This window comes from Vigna radiata, chromosome 6 (genome assembly GCF_000741045.1).
Source record: "Vigna radiata var. radiata cultivar VC1973A chromosome 6, Vradiata_ver6, whole genome shotgun sequence".
Classification (NCBI taxonomy): Eukaryota; Viridiplantae; Streptophyta; class Magnoliopsida; order Fabales; family Fabaceae; genus Vigna; species Vigna radiata.
The window spans coordinates 423,573-441,604 of NC_028356.1; the positions used below are offsets into that span (position 1 = coordinate 423,573).

The 18,032-nt window shown below is 30.6% G+C and overlaps 2 protein-coding genes across 3 annotated transcripts; both read right to left on the minus strand.

The window, feature by feature from the left end:
• Window positions 1–1,515: 1,515 nt before the first annotated feature.
• Window positions 1,516–6,814, minus strand: LOC106765071 (heterogeneous nuclear ribonucleoprotein 1). Its single transcript, XM_014649565.2, has 5 exons — window positions 6,548–6,814; window positions 6,322–6,445; window positions 5,731–5,957; window positions 4,218–5,421; window positions 1,516–2,116 (listed from the first exon to the last, which is right to left on the minus strand). Exons 3-5 carry the CDS (start codon window positions 5,950–5,952, stop codon window positions 2,103–2,105), a joined length of 1,440 nt encoding a protein of 479 aa, XP_014505051.1. The 5' UTR covers window positions 5,953–5,957; window positions 6,322–6,445; window positions 6,548–6,814; the 3' UTR covers window positions 1,516–2,102.
• Window positions 6,815–13,069: 6,255 nt separating this feature from the next.
• On the minus strand, window positions 13,070–16,237 carry LOC106764448 (BTB/POZ domain-containing protein At5g48130). Of its 2 annotated transcripts, none has more exons than XM_022781759.1 (4): window positions 15,978–16,237; window positions 15,807–15,876; window positions 14,568–15,752; window positions 13,070–14,347 (listed from the first exon to the last, which is right to left on the minus strand). In XM_022781759.1, exons 1-4 carry the CDS (start codon window positions 16,070–16,072, stop codon window positions 13,655–13,657), a joined length of 2,043 nt encoding a protein of 680 aa, XP_022637480.1. In that variant the 5' UTR covers window positions 16,073–16,237; the 3' UTR covers window positions 13,070–13,654. The 2 variants fall into 2 exon arrangements, with proteins under 2 accessions (XP_022637480.1, XP_014504218.1); XM_014648732.2 differs by having other exon boundaries at window positions 13,071–14,347; window positions 14,568–15,719; window positions 15,978–16,236.
• Between the last annotated feature and the right edge of the window lie 1,795 nt (window positions 16,238–18,032).

Sequence of the window (18,032 nt, forward strand, 5' to 3'; positions counted from 1 at the left end):
TTAAAAATATAGAAATTTGATAAATAAAAAACATGGGTAAGAGTAAGGGAGAAGAAAATAGGAGTTACTAATATAGAAGGTTTTCACTTTATTCCACTCCATTGCCTTTAATATTACTTTTCAAAATCAGCCAACACAAATGCCACCATAAATCTTTCTTTAACTTTTCCTTATAAATATACTTGTTTTCAATTATGCTTTCGAATAAAGTTTTTGTTTGACATGCAAACACCAGAATCTATCAAAGTCTTCTGCTTTTCATGTCTCTTCTCTTCATCTAAACAACAAATGTATTCCGTAGGAAATAATATTGTTTCAATCAAAAACATTATTATAATGATGAAACTAACCTCATAAGAGTTTTTTTCTATACACAACTGCAAGTGGAAAGACTTTTATATGGCAAAATATGCACTGAGATGGCCAAAATGATAAGAACATATCTCCAATGGGGAAAAAAACTGATAAAGCAAGCAGAAGCAAAGTTAAGAAAATAACTATTGTGTAACTTTTCAAGTGTTCTTGAATGGAAAGCAGTCTATTTTCTAAAATGGGATGAGCCGAAAGAAAGTATAGTTGAAACAGAAACAAGCCATATACATGTTTGCTGATTTAAAAATACTTTTTTTTTTGTAATACACCAGAAAGTTTTCCAACCGGAAGTCTTTTAAAGGATAAATTTTTCACAACAGTGAAAAGATTAATGTACTAAATGCAATGAATGCAATGAACGTGTAAAGATATAGCTCTTTTGATATTGAAGAATCAAGGGTGAAAAGACTAAGAGTCTAAAGTAACCATACTTTGAATGCATTCAGGAAATATGAAATTGAGGATATGATCCATGTTCTAATCTATTAAAAAAAGATTAATTATGTTTTTAATATATAAACTTAAAGCGATTTTAATTTTCATTTACTTTGATATGAATACAATCCTACAAATTTCTCTCCTGTTAACATCTCAAAAGATTGATGTGATTCACTACCAGAAAGAATATATCCATTTCTTAGTATGAAAACCTAACACCTAACAGATTTAAGACAAAAACAAAAATCAAAATCACATTATAATTTAGAGACCAAATCAATACCATGAAAAGTACATAAACCAAATTGAATGGATCATGAAACCATTAAGTTAAATTATCCAAGATTAGATGACCAACACAATCAAACTCCTTACATAACTTAGATAAATACAATCAACATAAACAGTCACCTATTGTTGGTTGTCCAACTTTGTATTTAGTTAACACCAAAGCATTGACAGTAAGTAATACTATGTAATAAACCTCAAATATAACGTCTTACATTGCCAAGAGAGTTCGTCTGTATTGTATTTTGCTTTATTAATGATGCTTACAATTAGTACAACTCAATCTTAAACGATCTACCTAGTAAAGTGGTGCGCAATATCTTTAAAGCTTGATGAGACACTAAACAGTCCATAGAATTTGGAAAATATGGAAATGGGGAAAAAGAAATCCATTTGTGAGATTTAGCAGCTAGAATGTGTAGCATAAAATATTCCCATTTAGAAAAAGAATCAGAGCATATGGTAACTTATTCACGGGACCCTAGATGGGTATCCCTTCAATGTTTCACACTAGTAATAAGAAAAAAAACCTCAGATACAATCTGCTAAAAGCAAGCCAAAATGATGGATGATGAAGAAACAAACAATTCCTGAGAAGAACGAACCCACAACTTTTGCAAGACATCAAAGACAAAAGAAAAAAAAAAATCTACCCCAAAAAAAGAAGGAAAATGAAAAAAGAAAAAAAATGCTGTCCATCTTTTTATATTGCTGCCTCACAAGTGGTGCATGATACACTTCCGCTATATCCCGCAATCAGATTTTACATCTCACTCAAATCCCAAAACCTAAACAGTAGCTCAAAAAACTCAAGCCTTAACATTCCCTTGTAATCTATCTCTATATCTGAACCCTCAAAACAGGTACTCCAGTTAGCTCTAGAAAACCAAACATCTTGCTTCTTAAACCCAAATACAGTAACAACAGTGGTGTGCAAAATTCACAATTCACCTGCTTCACTGGATTATCTTCACCTACAAGTTCGTGTCATCAAAATGATCTTCCTATGTCGCGATTCCTGAACCAAAACATACAACTTTATCAGTGTTCGCATACAAAATGAATTATTCAAAGGAGACATGTATCAAACTTGATTTCCATCCACTTAACATGAAAAAAATGGAGCATTACAAAGGAACATGTAGAAAAGAGCAGTGTATTGTAAAGAAGTTTTACTGAAAGACAAATTCATATCAGCTCCTGCACTTGAGTTACTTACAAAGACTTGAGAAATTGAGAACCTAAGTCAGAAAAAAATTGAACTACGTATAACGTAACAAAAAGAAAAATAATGTTCAACAGATTCTCCACTGCTAGAAAGAACTTGGGTGCCCTCTTGTCTAACTATTAAACAGCAGAATTAAGGCAAGAAGGATGAAAGTAGAGCACCAGGAGAATAAGAGACAACAAGACATTCTATTGCACGCAACAGAATGTTAAGAGTCATGATTGCATACTCTAAGATCTAAACACATTCAGCAAAACATTCAAAATCAATCTTACAACTCAGAAGAAGAAGAAGATTGAAGAACCAGTTCTGGTCTGATGAAAAGAGCCAAAACACTGTCGAAAAGAGCCCAGAACACGTATTTATTTTATCTATCTATCTACCTATATCTATGTGTTAGTGTTTCTATATATATATATATATATATATATATATATGAAAATGATCTAACACTTCGGTGGAATTATGGTCAAGATGTTTAAATCTTAACCAACTGTTAACTCACAAATATAGCTCTCAACCATACAGATTTTGAATCCTAGAAGAGTCCATACCAGACTGTTTATTTTGAAAGACATGATGAAATTAGACACGAGCCATTAATGATCATCTCCAGTAAATCCCTCGCATTTATGGAGTTATACTGTTCAGCAACAAATTCTGATCGCAAATGAAGTAATGCTTTAGTTTAATAAATAATTTTACTAAAAAAATTTGTTGTACAGCACAAAGGTCTGTGCATGGTTCAGCCTAACCTCTAGCAGACTCAAATTCTACTAGTATAATAAATATGTAGATCACTGATGAATATTTCATAATTTATAAAAAAACTACCAACTTGCTCACTTTTCTCATCCCTCAAACGGGGGTGGGGACCTTTTCATTATACCTTTAGGTATTATTGAAACTACATCTATAGTCTGACATCAATGACCCAAGCAATGCTAAAAAATTTCAGATTGTGCCCAAGTAATACTAATAAAAAGTCAGATTGGGGAATAATGACAACCATATGCATATTTCTATGAAGCTTAACATTAATTGTTTAAGTAATAGCCATCTTTCTATTTGAAGCTTAGCTTCCTATTTGTATGGGACCTCTCAATTTTCACAGCCTAAAAGTTATATTTCCTACAAGACTAGGATAAAAGCCATATACATATGCTGGGGAAATTCCTTCCAAACGCAACAAAGATCACAAAGAAAAATAGCAAAAGGCACAAATTATAAAACCCTCCAATTACGACACACCCTCCCACTTGGGTTGTAATCCCCTTCTCTAGGCTAGGTAGTTTTTTCTGATCAAAAGGACCCCTTTTATAATAAAGGTTCATGATTCCGTTCATAAATGACGCTTAAACATCAAATATTCCACCACTTCACCTACATTCACCGCCTCTTGGAATGTATGTCTTGACCTACTTGTATTCATGTCAGAAATTTGGATTGATTTTCCCAACAAAATATGATGACATCACTTACTCGATGTCATTAAAATTTTGGCATCTCAATGATTGCCTAAAGATGTCCTCATGTAACAGATGTTAGGAATGGAACACAAGTATGCTGAACTCAAACATGAATAACTCTATAATTAGTCAGTGTACATCCTTTCTATAGGAATAACCACAGGAAAATAAAATAATGATCACCATTGGATGTCATTAAAAACTGCTTTTAGAAACAAGTTGACCTAATTGTATAAATCTAAGTAAAAAAGAAAAGCAACAAAATCTAGTTGAAAAATGGAGAAAGAACTGATTAGTGTTCCATAGTAATAGCAAAGAAAAAATACATTAATCAAAGATCAATTAAATAAGGTTCTGACATTCACTAAAAATCCAAACATATCAATAAGAAGAAAATCGTCAAAAAAAATTGTAAGTCTTACCCCTATTTGGCTGCCTCTTATTAACAGTATAACCACCAACATAACCTGGAGAACTCTTGGTAGAAACATCAGAAGCTGCTCCACCAAGTCCATAACCGAAGGGACCAGATCCATCTCTTTCAGAATTTGAAGAGCGCCAAGTGGGGTCCCCATAAACAGAACTATTATTGTAAAAGTCTGCAAAAGCCCCATCAACACCACCATTTGATGCAGAGTACGAAGATGTTGGTGCAAAAGTGGTACCAGTGTTTCTTCCATACCCTCCAGTCCCCAAGCCATAATTATTGTCACCACTTCCATAACCCAGGTTGCCACTACTTTGTGACATGTTGTTCCCTCCTCCCTGCGCAGAAATTGCTGAAGAACCACCCCAGTTGACTCCAGTGTTGCCAAATGTATTTCCACCAATACTTCCACTCCCTGATCCAATATACGCATTGGAATTTGCAGAATTTGTTCCATAACTAAGGCCACCATTACCCCACAAATTTCGAGTCACAGAACTGAAGAAAGAATTGTTTCCTCCATTGCCACTTTCAAATCCAACAGGACTGCCAAACCTATTAGAACTGCCAATAAAATAAGGATTTACTCCCCGCCCATAGCTAAGATTGCTATTGAAATTTGCATTCCCCCCAAATCCAGCATTCAAACCAGGCTCAAAATTCATGCTCATTCCATAACCTGATCCAAAAGGAGCAAATCCACTTCTACCACTGGCAACAGGACTGAATCTACCATCCGCTCGAAGTCCATAGCCTCCAACAGTACTTGGACTATACCCCTGAGTGAAGCCATTTAAGAAACTATTGACCCTACTGAGACCATAGTTATATCCACCGAGTGGGGTGCGGCTTGGTCCTGGTGATAATTCCTTAGGAACTGCTCGCTTGACCTCAACCATTTTACCATTCAATTCATGAAATGTCTTTAGTAAGACTTTGTCAACAGCCTCCTCAGAATCATAAGTGATAAATCCAAAACCTCTTGGCCTCTGAGTGTTGTGATCATACATAACTACAACGTCTGTTATAATCCCAAACTGATCAAAGTACTTTTTGAAATCACTCTCCGTCACTGTTGATGCTAAACCTCCAACAAATATCTTTCTAGTGCGACCAGGACCAGGTGAACCGTGGATGCTACCACTGTTTCTACTCAGTATGTTCTGATCATCCCTGGGAACAGCTTTCTTTGCCTCAACCTAGCGATAGACGAAACAGTATTGAAGATGACCATAGATCAGAAAATAAAAAAGTGTTGAAGATCTATAATCCTTACAACAGATGCATGGAGACGGGAACAATAACACAAGAAAAAAAATATATAACTACTGCTCCTTTTTAAAATCTTGCTAAGAAATTTTTGAAATTGCGAATCCAGCAAATTTAGCTAATCAGGGTACATTTCGATAGGAAAAAAAATGCTCCTTTCCGATGTTTCATAATTCAAAAAGTGAGCCATCTCAAAATGCAAGTTTTAGACTTAAGAGGGGGGAAATAACAAGAATTACCATCCTTCCGTCAATGTTGTGCTTCTCTTTTATGACTATTTCAGCGACAGCAGGATCGGAAAAAACAACAAAACCAAATCCTCTGGCTCTACCTGTTGTCCGATCCTTCATTATCACTGCTTCCACAACCTCCCCATAAGTACTGAAATACTCCCTGAGTCGCTCCTCACTTGTGTCCCATGATATTCCACCGATAAATAACTTGCCATTATCTGATTGCATTTTATCTACAGGCAAAAGACGCTTCAAGCAATAAGCATTTCAGCTCAAAAACTTACAAATGCAAGTGGAAGCAGCAACATTGGAAATGGACAAAGCAACCTTCTTTAGCACCTAACAATAGGGCATAAGAAAAGGCATGTTCTTGACGGATCCATTCCAATTCCATACACAACAATATGCAAAAGCATAACTTTATTTCTTTCTTTTTTTACTCACAAAACAATATACAAAAAAAAATCCCAGTTTGGGATGAAATGCAAATAAATCCGGGTAGGATAAAATCAAAGCACGATAGCATTATCGTTTATCAAATTGTTCAAATACAAATAGTCCCTAACGTAGCCAAAAAAGAAGCATTATAAACAATACCTTAAATTAAGGCAAACTGAGAGACTGTATTAACGATGCAAAAATAGATATTGTCGGATTCAGTTACAAAACATCGGATCCTTCATCAACAATCATCAAGCAGTGAATCAAAAGCTAAGCAATCCTGGAAAAAAAAACCCACAAAAAATTTCAATAATCAAAGATCCAAAGGCAGAGGCAATTGAAGAAAGATCAAAACTTCAATCGAGATTCCTTCGAAACCCACCGATTGAAGACGACCCAGATGGCAAATCTTAAGATCTGAGGGGAGGCACAATGAGAATAAGAACAGAGGGCAGGTTCATTATCTGGCTATGCCTCCCCACCCTTTTTTTTCTTCTTCTTCTTTTTCAATTATTAATAATTTGATTAACAAATGAAAATTCAGTTGCCAAACCGATTGCAAAATTTTATAAAGAAAACAAAACTATGGAGAGAGAAAGAGAAAAACACATCGGAAGTTTATAAGGAGAAAGCCGAGAGAGAAGCTGCGAGATGTGGTATGACCATTATATAGGGCCTCTGCAAATGAATGATGATGATTTTCTTTCTTTCTCTCTCTCTTTTTTTTTTTTTTTCTTTCCCTGTTTATTATTTATTTTTCCAGTTTTATTTCAAAAAATTAGTCAAGAGCAAAAATGGGAATCTAGTATTATTTTTTTTTTTCACTCCATCCTCTTTGAATAAAATAATATTTTAAATTATAAGAAAATTTGCTCAAGAAATTTTTGAGATAGTTTTTCCTTTGTCTGACTACTTTTTGAATTTATATAATTGCTTGATTGACTAAATATGTCTGTATTACTAGATACTTTTTAATATTAATATAATGTTGAGAATTTTTTTTAATTTATTTATCTTCATATTAGATTATAATTTTAAAAGACTATTTAATGTTTAAAAATGGAAATTGTAATCAAGATTTTATAGCTTGAATCTTAAAGTCATTTCAATTTTTATTAAAAATTTGAAAATTGCCCATGTAATTACAGTTCTTATAATTAGTTTTATAAAAATTGAAAAAGCAAATTTAATCATTTGAAAGTTAAATAAAACAATACAACAAAACCTTATAATGTTTAACTTAAAAATAATAAAATTAACACTACTTTTTAATCTCTAATAACATTTTCCTTTATCAATAAAGAAATCAATTTAACAATAATACCGAATACCTATCATAAATAATAGAAATTTTTTATTTTTTAAAATTCCTTCATACAATATAAGTTTATTAAAGAGAGAGAACAGAAGAAAAATATTAGATAACAAAATTAGGGTTGCAAAACATACTAGCGCGATTTCTTTTAGGCCCAAAATAGGCATATCCGGTTGAAAAGCAAACTGTTTTTTAATATATATATATATATATATATTAAAAATATATTTAATTATATAAATATTGTCTAAAGTTTTAATTGACTGGTAAATATATTTAATAAAATAAGTTAAATAATTTTATTATAATTAATAATTAAAATTTAATTTTTAAATGTTATATCATTGCATTTTTTAAATAATATAATACAGAGAAATTAGTCTTTTAAATTATTTTTAATTAGAAAAACAGGTTAGTCTGACAATTTAACGGGTTTGCACAAAATAGACTAAAATGGATAAGTAAATTGAAAATTTCAGTCCAATTAGTCATATTTTGACAAGCTGACATGATAATCCGTAGGTTAAACTTCACTTTATCTTGGTATAATGTAAAAGTAATTATTTGGTATAAATATAACGATAGAAAAACAGTTAAAGATTAATAGTTTATTATATACATCTTAATATTTTCGCAATTATTTTTAATAATTTTTTTATAACAAGATACGTGTTATCATTTTATTGATCTATTTAAATTTATATTTAAATAAATATTTTCATCATTTATTTTATTAAAAAAAGGGTTAAATATGTTTTTAGTCCCTATATTTTGGGACGATTTTGGTTTTAGTCCCTCTTTCAAATTAAGATACAATTTAGTCCTTCAACTTTATAAAACTTTGATTTTAGTCCTTTTTACCAAATTTTTTTAACTTTGTTTGCTGTTTCAAATACGTTTCTCAGTTAACATTGAAGCAAAAATGTATCAAACAGTGTAATCAATCCAAATGCTATAATGAAACGTGCTTGAAATAGCAAATAAAATTACAAAATTTTAGTAAAAAGAACTAAAATCAGAGTTTTCTAAAGTTGAATGACTAAAGTGTACCTTAGTTTGAAAGAGAGACTAAAACCAAAATTGTCCTAAAATATAGAGACTAAAAACATATTTAACCCTTAAAAAAATTTATTTTAATAACTTTTTTTTTTATAATTTTTTACAACAAAACTTGTGATTAGTACGTTTCAAATAAAGGAAATAACAACTGAGTTATTAGAAATAAGTCTATATATATAATTGATGTAATTTGTTTTACAATTTTCACAACAGACTGTGAGCAATCTTACATGATTCTATTACATTGTTATCTGTGGCTACTTTCATGTTTTGTGATTTTTTTAGGATTAAATATATTTGTTATTAAACTATTTAAAAAAAATATGTTTTGTATTTAAATTAAATTATATATTATATTGTTTATATACGATGTTTTTTTTCAAGAAAAAAGTTATGATAAATAAAAAATCTTCAAAATATAGTTTGATAAGCATAAATATATTCAATTATAATTCAACCAAACTAGAAAAAAAATCTTCAAAATATATATATATAGTTATGTCAAAACTATTAATTAATTATTAATTAGTTATAAATATAAAATATTATATTTAAATATGATAAATAGTTTGTTGGAAATTTGGCAAAGGAACTACGGGAACTAGATTTATAATAATATTGTGTTTTTAAAATGTAAAGCTTATAAGAAAACATACTATCATTTATATTATGTATACTTTAAATATATTATCATTTTAATTTTAGAGATGTAAAGCACATTTTATTATTTTTATTAGAAAATTAAGTTATATATAACGATAGAATATTATAAATTAGAATTAATATATATAAAATAAATTATAAGTTTAACTAAAATGTACTTTTATTTTATTAGATTATCTGTCTAAAAATATATATTGATTTAAAAGGTTGTTTTATTTCATTATATTAATTAATATGTATTTTTAATTAGACTAACCATATTTAATAATAAAAAGTAAAAAAGATATTATTTGAAACTAACAAATATTACTTCAATAACTAAAAATATTTTTTTAAAGTTAAAAACGTATTTAAACCATACAATCACTTATGTTATAAATTAAAAAGATTCGGGACACGTGTTCCGTGAGTTTTACATTAAACAGAAAATATATTTTTCTTTTGAATTAAATAATTATTTTGAAATTAAAATTTATTTTTTTCAAATACTTGGTATCTATATTTTTAAAATAAATAAATATAGTTTTCTAATTCAATTGCATTGATTTTTTTAATGTATTAAATATATTTTAGAATGATATTTAAATTATATTTATTTATATTTTTTAATTTGAAGATCAACATATATAAAAACTTGAGATAAAGATAAATTTTAATTTCATGTATAACTTAAAAACTAAAAAAATATTTAACTATTTATTTTATTTATCATGAACGAAAATAAACACAAATATTAAAAAAATATAATTTAATATACATATATGCATATAAATTTATAAAAATTGTATTAAAAATATACATGGCATTTAATTTTAAGTTGGGAATTATTTAATTATTTTAAAGTAAAGATATTTAATAAATACATAACTTATCTTTTACACATAAGAGGAAATGTGGTACTTAAAATAAGTTACATTAAAACATAAAATCATCAATGACATAAAAACAAGGAAATTATCTCTTTATATAATAATTCAGAAGTAGTTAAATAAAATGGCTAGTTTTCTTAATTATTTAAATCAATATTTATTTATTTTAGTTAACTTTAAGAGTGATTAATGTTTATGAAATGTCACTAAAATAATACACTATTAATTAAACCAAAATTTAAGATTATTTTTAGATTAAAATTTACAAAAAAAAATATACTTTTATTACGAGACAAAATAATTCTTAATTTTTTTAAACTTATAATATTTTTTTTTTTGTATTTCTCAGATATTAGGACATCTTAACGTCATAATATGATATCTTAGTTTTTTCTTAGGGTATGATAATGAAAATTGGTTTAACCCATTTTGTCTTATCGCACATTTCAAATTTAAAAGAAATTATATATAAATATTGCAATTTTGTATTAATGTTCACACATTTGTTGCACTATATAACATTATAACATTTTAAAAATCTCCCATTTATTTATTCTTATAAAACCTCGTATAATAGTATATTAATTACACTTTAACTAAAAATATTTTTATTATTATAACGAATGATTTTTAATTTATTGTCAATATAACGAAGAAATATTGTAAATAAATACTGGATAACTCAGCAATAAAGATGTTCTTGGTTAATCCTGCCATATTAAAATATTTATCATTTATTATTTGAATAAATTATAATTTAATGTTACTTTTTTATTTTAATAATTATTAATTTTTATTTTTATTTTCGCCAAGTTTGTCTGAAATGTTGAGATAACATATCATTTATATGTAGTCATGTAAGTAATAAATTATTTTACGTGAAATAAAAGGGGGTAATTTCTAAAAAAAGAAACGTTTTCATCAATTAAAATTTGGTAGTAATGTAAAAAGATCATAGTATGTATATACAGTGAAATGTTGGTGGTCTTCTTAAACATCATGAATAATAGCAGATCAGACAGATTAAAACATTTTTTTTTAACTATGATTTCTTGCTACAGTAAAAGGAATCTAATCTGAAATTGTTATCTTTCTCATTATGGATTTGGGAGAGAATAATTAAAAGAATTTGAGATATTTGAAAGTAATTTTTTTTTGTTTTTTATTTGAATAAATTTGATGGTTAGCGAGATTAGATTGGAAGTAAAATTTGTGAAAATTAGTGTAAGATTTAATTTATGAAACAGATTAAAAAAATTTACTTCCAAATTCACTTTCACTTACATCTAAACCTATTCAAATAAATAAGAACAAAATTTATCATCAAATCCTCTCAGTTACTCTCTCCCAAAAATAAATTCCCCTCTTAAAAAAATTAAGATGATTTAAATGATATGTTATACCTACATATCTTTTTTTATCCTCATTAGCCAGCAAAAGATATGTATTAAATCTCCTTGTTTTCATTAGCAAACGTTCTTGTCATTCAGGAAAAATGTGACAACAATGGCAATTGAAAAGTTCATAAGAACTTTCCCATGTAATTGTCTACTTGACTTTGTTGTCAGAAACATATTTGATCCAAGTAAATTTTTTATATTTATTTAATATTATTTTATTTGTTTTATACTCTTTTATTAAAAGTATAAAAGTTTTTTTTTAAAATTATTTAATTGTGAAATAAATGTAAATGTGTGTTACTCTTTACTCTAATATGAACGGATTATATTTTGTTTTTAGTGTGATGAAAAGATGATAAATATTCATTTGATATTGGTAAATTAACGACGTGTGGCATGCAAGATTTTTTTTTTCAAAAGATAGTGACTTGCACTGATAAAATAATGAATAACCATATAATTTGATATATCTAAATTTTTTACATAATTTAATACTATTTTTACTTATTTTTTTTTAGAAAAATACAAAATTTTATATTTTTATGATTATTTTATCTTTATATAATGTATGTGAAAGTAAAATAAACATAAAAATGTGTTATAATATCAATAAATGTTGTCCATGAATTGAGATTATGATATTTGTAGGGTGGACAAAACATGAGAGCAGATGAGAAACGCAGAGAATATAAGAATATATTGGAAACAAAAGAAACTGAGAATACCTTAAAGTGAGAAAACTCTTAAAAGTACAGAGCATTAAAAAAAATGGAAAATCATATTTTAACACCATTCTTTCGACACCATTTTGACATTGCACACGTATCAAAATGTGGTTGGACGATTTCAAATTAAAAAAAAATCTTTAGTTTTTCTCTTCTAAATATGTCCTTGGTTCAACTTTTTTTAATTTGAAATCGTCGAATCACATTTTGACACATGTGCAGTGTCAAAATCGTGTAAAAAAAATAGTGTTAAAATATCATTTTCCTAAAAAAAAATGCAGAATGTAACTTTTAGTTGTGTGATGCCTGCGTTTTCGGTTCAATCATGAACCTTGCAAAGGAATTATTCTTTCAAAAGTTACAATTTCATCACTGGTCACCCTTCCAATCCATTGACAATTAAGGCCAATTTTTATAATGACAGAAAATTCTCAAAGGACTCTAATAAATTGGTTTGGCCAAATATGTGACAAACTCAAAGTACACAATGAATGAAGTTCGGTGTTGTTAACTTTTTGGTTATAATGCAGTAATGCACCGTTTCATGTTGCACTCATACTTCTAATGTCTGTGACTAACCAATAGAAATTGCTTATATGTATATAAATTCGTATACATCTCTTCAGGTAAGACTTTTGTTTTATACTTTTGTTTGTATCACAATAGGTACCAAATCTTCCTATGACTCTGCAGAAAAATCTCAGATTACAATTATTTTTTCCAACATCAATCACGGTGACATAACTAAACATAATAGTTTTGACATGTGTGTGATTAAGCAATTGAGGAGAAGCTTTGGATCAGTGATTCACATTATGCCACTGTTGATACTGTAACTAAGTTGACAGGCAGTAATGAATTATGAAGAAAACGTGCTTTCTTTACTTTGGGGAAGACAAAAAGACAGACAAAACTGATCAGTGGGTTGATGTCTATATGCCTGTCAGTGTCAAGCACCATCACTATGTCATTGTCCAATATGCAAATCATGCAAAACGAAAGTGCAAATATTGTGGAATCTCACATGGTCTAGTTACGTCAATATTTTTATTTATTTATAGATATAATGGCAGAGTTTCTTCCTGATCCTGTCATGTCAAGTTAAACCAGGAGTGTTCTATACTCATACGACAAGCTGAAGCGTTTGAACTGAACCCCAATCATTTTGTCAACTCTTCGGAGTTCAATATCTATAATTTCATCCTTTGTGATTTTGATGATATACATATATATATGTCTTTGAATGAATGTTAAGGAAGTATAGTAGCCTATTGAATTGCATTTAGCACGTTCTTTGTTCAGTTCCTTTGCTGTTTTTCTTTCACACCCTCTTTTCCTTTTTACTTGTTATTTTCAATGGAATTTGATAAAAGGAAAAAGTGAATCGAGACTCAGATTCTCCATTGCTTTTTCTTATCCACATTCAAAGACATCAACAGTAAAGTTCACATGCTACATTTACTTGGACAGTTGACTAGGAGTTCCCGGTTTTCTCTTCAGTTTTCTACTTCCAAACAAAGTTATGCGGTGAAAGATCTTGAGCAACCTGCTGGCATACCTTCTTTGTGAAGCAAAATTTACAGAACTGATGCAACTAGTCGCTTGTCCAATTGGGTTCCTCCTTTTGCTCAGTGATCGAGTTTCTAATCCACACGGCTTTATCTTCTGGCTTTTGGCCAAATTTGGTTCTGCTTTTGTTACAATGTTGTGCAATTGAAGGCTTCTTTTCAAGGACATAAGTTCTTGTTCTAGATTTTGAATCCTGAAGCTTGTGGACTCATATTCAGTGGTTGAGAACTTGAAATTCTGCATCACATTGTCTTTCTGCAGCAGGAAGCTCAAGGGCCTGCTAGTGAGCTCAGGTTTATCAGTGTATGGACTCTCTCCTGGATTCTGGCTTGCAGAATATGGACACCTAGAACTAGATAAGCTTCCTGACATGTCTCCACAATGTGCATATCTGAATGAATCTGAGCATTCTTTGAAAGCTTTGTGTGTGTTCAATTGTTGAAGAAAAAGTGCTTGGACAATTAGACGTAGAGGCATCAACTCGTTTTGAACAGCTTCAATGCAGGCCTCTTGTGATAACCTTTGACAGTCCAGATATTTGCACACTGCTCCCTTATCATCTTCGGATATACCAGGATGTGTCTACAATGAAAAAGCTGAATATGTTAAAGCTGAAATTGTTTATTCTTTGTTGTTGATTTCATTTTGTTTTTGGCCAAAGATGGTAATGAGCTATGACTAACTTTCCTAAACAGAAAGTGATATTGGTATGAGAGCATGTGTTATGAACTAGGCAGTGTAGTTGAACTCAAATGACACTTTTTTTTAAGAAGCTTTTGAAGAATGCTGAAAGCTTGCTTACCTTGAGAAAGCTGTTGGTTGTTCTGTAAAGTGGGTAATGGTTCTGTCTATAAGATGGTGGCACCCTTTCAATGAGTTCCATGAATCTCTTCGGTTCCATATCAGGATCTGCTGCAACATTGAATAGATATGCATCCCACAGTTCTGCAACCCTGAAATTGCCAGCTTCTGGGGCATGGTTTACATTTGAGTTAGATGCTACATATGATGAAATTATGCTTTCCATAGTCTCCAACTCCATGCTAGAGGACTTTAACTCTGCTCCACTTTCAGGAACAAGAAAATCCTCCACTTGGGAGAAGTGCAGAAGTGATGTAATCTGTTCTTGTAACTTAGCCTTGCTTTCAGTCCTCAAACCCAACTCAAGAGATCTAGAAAGCAAAGCAAAATAAAACCCCACTGGAATCACTTTCCTAGCCTTATCACCCACTGGAAGAAGATCAACAACACCTTGTAGAATCACTGAAGGTTTGCTATTCAGGCCACCTTCCCCAATCTCATCACATGAACTCTCCCAAAATTGGCGTGCTTTTTTAGAGAGCACCCACTTATTTGCATAGAAAACAATGATTGGACTCACATACTTCTCCTTCATTCCTTGTTTCCTCAAAGACCCTATAACCCTTTTGAAAAAGTCAAAGGGTAGAGCAATCAGATCCCTCATCCACAGGTCTTGGCTCACAACATCCTTCATTATTTCACAGCTCCAAGCCTGGGAAGCCAACTCCTCCACTGTCACAACTGGGGTGTCTCTTCTTCTTTCTGGATCAAGCACTTCCATGCATGCCATGAAGGCAAGAGATTCAATGCAGCGACTCACTATTAACAGATATTCAGACCAAGGGAGCAGCATCTGGCACCTCTGAAGTGCTATAAGGGTGTCATCCCAACTTTGCAACACCACTTGATTCAGATAAAGATCAAACCTTTCACAAAGGTTGCCCGAACAATGATCTTCTGTCATTTCAAGAAACTCTGCTGCACACCTGAGTGCCACAACATTAAAAGGGTCAATCAATGTGGAGGATCCATAAACGAACATGGCTATCATCTCAAAGGTTTCTGGTCCTCCAGGAAATGTTTCCGGAAGCTCAACCTCAGATGCATCGGTTAAATGCTTCTTGAAGTATCCACTCTTCGAAGTCAAAGGAAACTGTAACAACAAACACAACATCCAAATGAATAACTAAGGCAGTTAGCTATGTGAAATATTGTTGGATTCCAATTCAGTCAAACTTACTTTATGAAGGTTGAACATCTTATCTTTAACTCGAACACGGACAGAAACAGGTAAACCAGTCTGTTGGCTCCTGTGACAAAAATCAAAGTGCATGAGACAAACTTCAGACATATAACAACACGTGGAAATGGAATGATCCATGATATGTATATATATAAATATATGTCTTACCATGTGATGACCTTGATCTTGAGCAAGGCTCCAATGTTAGGTGAAGAGAAAGGACTTGAAGAAACAGAACAATCTTTTGGACTCACAACCTCCATGTTAGTGCTACTACTGACAAAAACTACACAAAAAACATCTGACTGTGAAAATTATCTGTTGAGGAACTGAAGCAGCAGCGATGTTAAGGAAATAAAAGTGGTGATGAATGGAGGTGAGATTTGAGGAGTTTGTCCCGAACACATTCTTGCAAGCATGTACTATATTATTCAGCTTGGTGCAGTCAAAGTCAACATGCACACGAGTGGAACTTAGAAATCCAAATTTTAAGGCTTCAAAAACGTTCTTGAATGTTGAAAACTTGAATTCTCGTGCTGCAACTTGGCGGCCTCGGCGAATAGAATATGGTGACTTTTCATGCATCCTAACATCACAAACTTGCACTTCAAGTTTATGTATGTACAACCATAAAGTAACTCAAGGGTGGTATATTAAGTAAAATCAGATAAAATATTTAGCACATGGATTAACTGAATGAAATTGGCAGTTTCTGATACTAGTAACTATGTTAGAAATTTAGAAGAAAAAATCTATCTTTCCGAACATAGTACTTATCTGATTAAAATAGCATTGCCTAGGTATGCAATCAGTATGAAAAGACAGTGAATTTTGTAATTTGATCTGATATTATGTTAGCATAATGAACAGAATATCCAAAAGGGTAGAAGTTTTGAGGGTGGATTGTCTTTGTCAAGATGAAGACTTAATTGAAGGTTGATGATGCATTTGGGGAAATGATGGAGGAAACAGTTTACACAAGTTACGTTGGATTTGGTTTAGGTTTGATAAAGAAGGTACAAATTGGTTTATTGGGAAAAAGAAATGTAGGGGTATGAAATAAATAAGGAAGAAAATGATTGGATTAAAAAAAGGGAAAGGGATGAAGATGATTAAGTGCATGTCAAGCTTTGTGGTTCCTTTATGTGGCTATGGTAACGCCCAAGACGGCACGGCTACTCAAAATTAGGGTGCATGCTTCGGTTTTTGGGTTTACCTTGCTTTCAACCGTCCCAATATTATACCTTTTCACACTCTTCCAAAACCCACATCATGTCTTACAAAATGCACATTATTTTGGGTTTTGTTTGTAGTCATAGTATACTATCTTTCTTTTATATTTTAGCTTAAACTAAACATGCGGTAATAACCTTTTGAGGTTTTCCGTATTGGGAATTTAAACGTGAGTTTAAGTTTTACATTGAATAAAAATGAGAAAATAGAACATTGTATAAAGATGAAATACGCATTAATTCATTGTCTTAAAGTTTTAGGTAGAGTGTAGTGTCAATTATTCATATCTTTATTATTTCATTTATGAGACATAAACTCATTATTCTAACAATATATCTTTGCTGTAGTGTTTTCTACTGCTTGTTTTATGTTCAGATTGGTGAAGTTTGTATATGAGTATTAATTGATTGCTTATGCTCAACTAGTAAAGAAATCTTTATTTGATTTTGTTATACGAGGTTAAAGGAGATTGTGACTTGTACCATGTTAAAAATTTCTCTTAGTTGTCATTGATGATCACTTGTGTATTTTGTTGGTGTGATTTCGACATCATTGTAATTTGACAACATAGCTGCAAGTCATACATTTGATTTTGTTTTGTATTATTTCTCACTAGCTGTAAATGCTAATACATTATTGCCAACTTGGGTGGGTGTTAGAATTAATGTTAACATGATGATGGATTAGTTTAGTTAATCTCTCAACCATGGATATATATTTTCAATTTCATATGATTAGTTTAGAATTAAAGTTTTTTCCTTATACAGAAAGTTAGTAATTAAATTCCAATCAACAAATGTTAAAGATCTAAATTATATCATAATTTGTTAACTATACAATTATTTTATTGAGCATTTTCCTATTTGTTAATGAGTGGCTTGTATTGAAAAGTGGTTGTTGCATGTGTGTGATTCTTATGGTGTTTTTAATATAATTAAGTCTTACATCAAAGAGGTTGGCAAGCTAATCCCACAGGAATTTCATGAAGTT

Coding starts and splice junctions, on each gene's coding strand:
- LOC106765071 (XM_014649565.2), bottom strand. CDS start 5,952: ATGCAATCAGATAATGGCAAGTTATTTATCGGTGGAATATCATGGGAC. Junction 5,422..5,730: donor ACAACATTGACGGAAGGATG/GTAATTCTTGTT, acceptor GTCTATCGCTAG/GTTGAGGCAAAGAAAGCTGT.
- LOC106764448 (XM_022781759.1), bottom strand. CDS start 16,072: ATGGAGGTTGTGAGTCCAAAAGATTGTTCTGTTTCTTCAAGTCCTTTC. Junction 15,753..15,806: donor AGATGTTCAACCTTCATAAA/GTAAGTTTGACT, acceptor TAACTGCCTTAG/TTATTCATTTGGATGTTGTG. Junction 14,348..14,567: donor CAACCAACAGCTTTCTCAAG/GTAAGCAAGCTT, acceptor TTTTCATTGTAG/ACACATCCTGGTATATCCGA.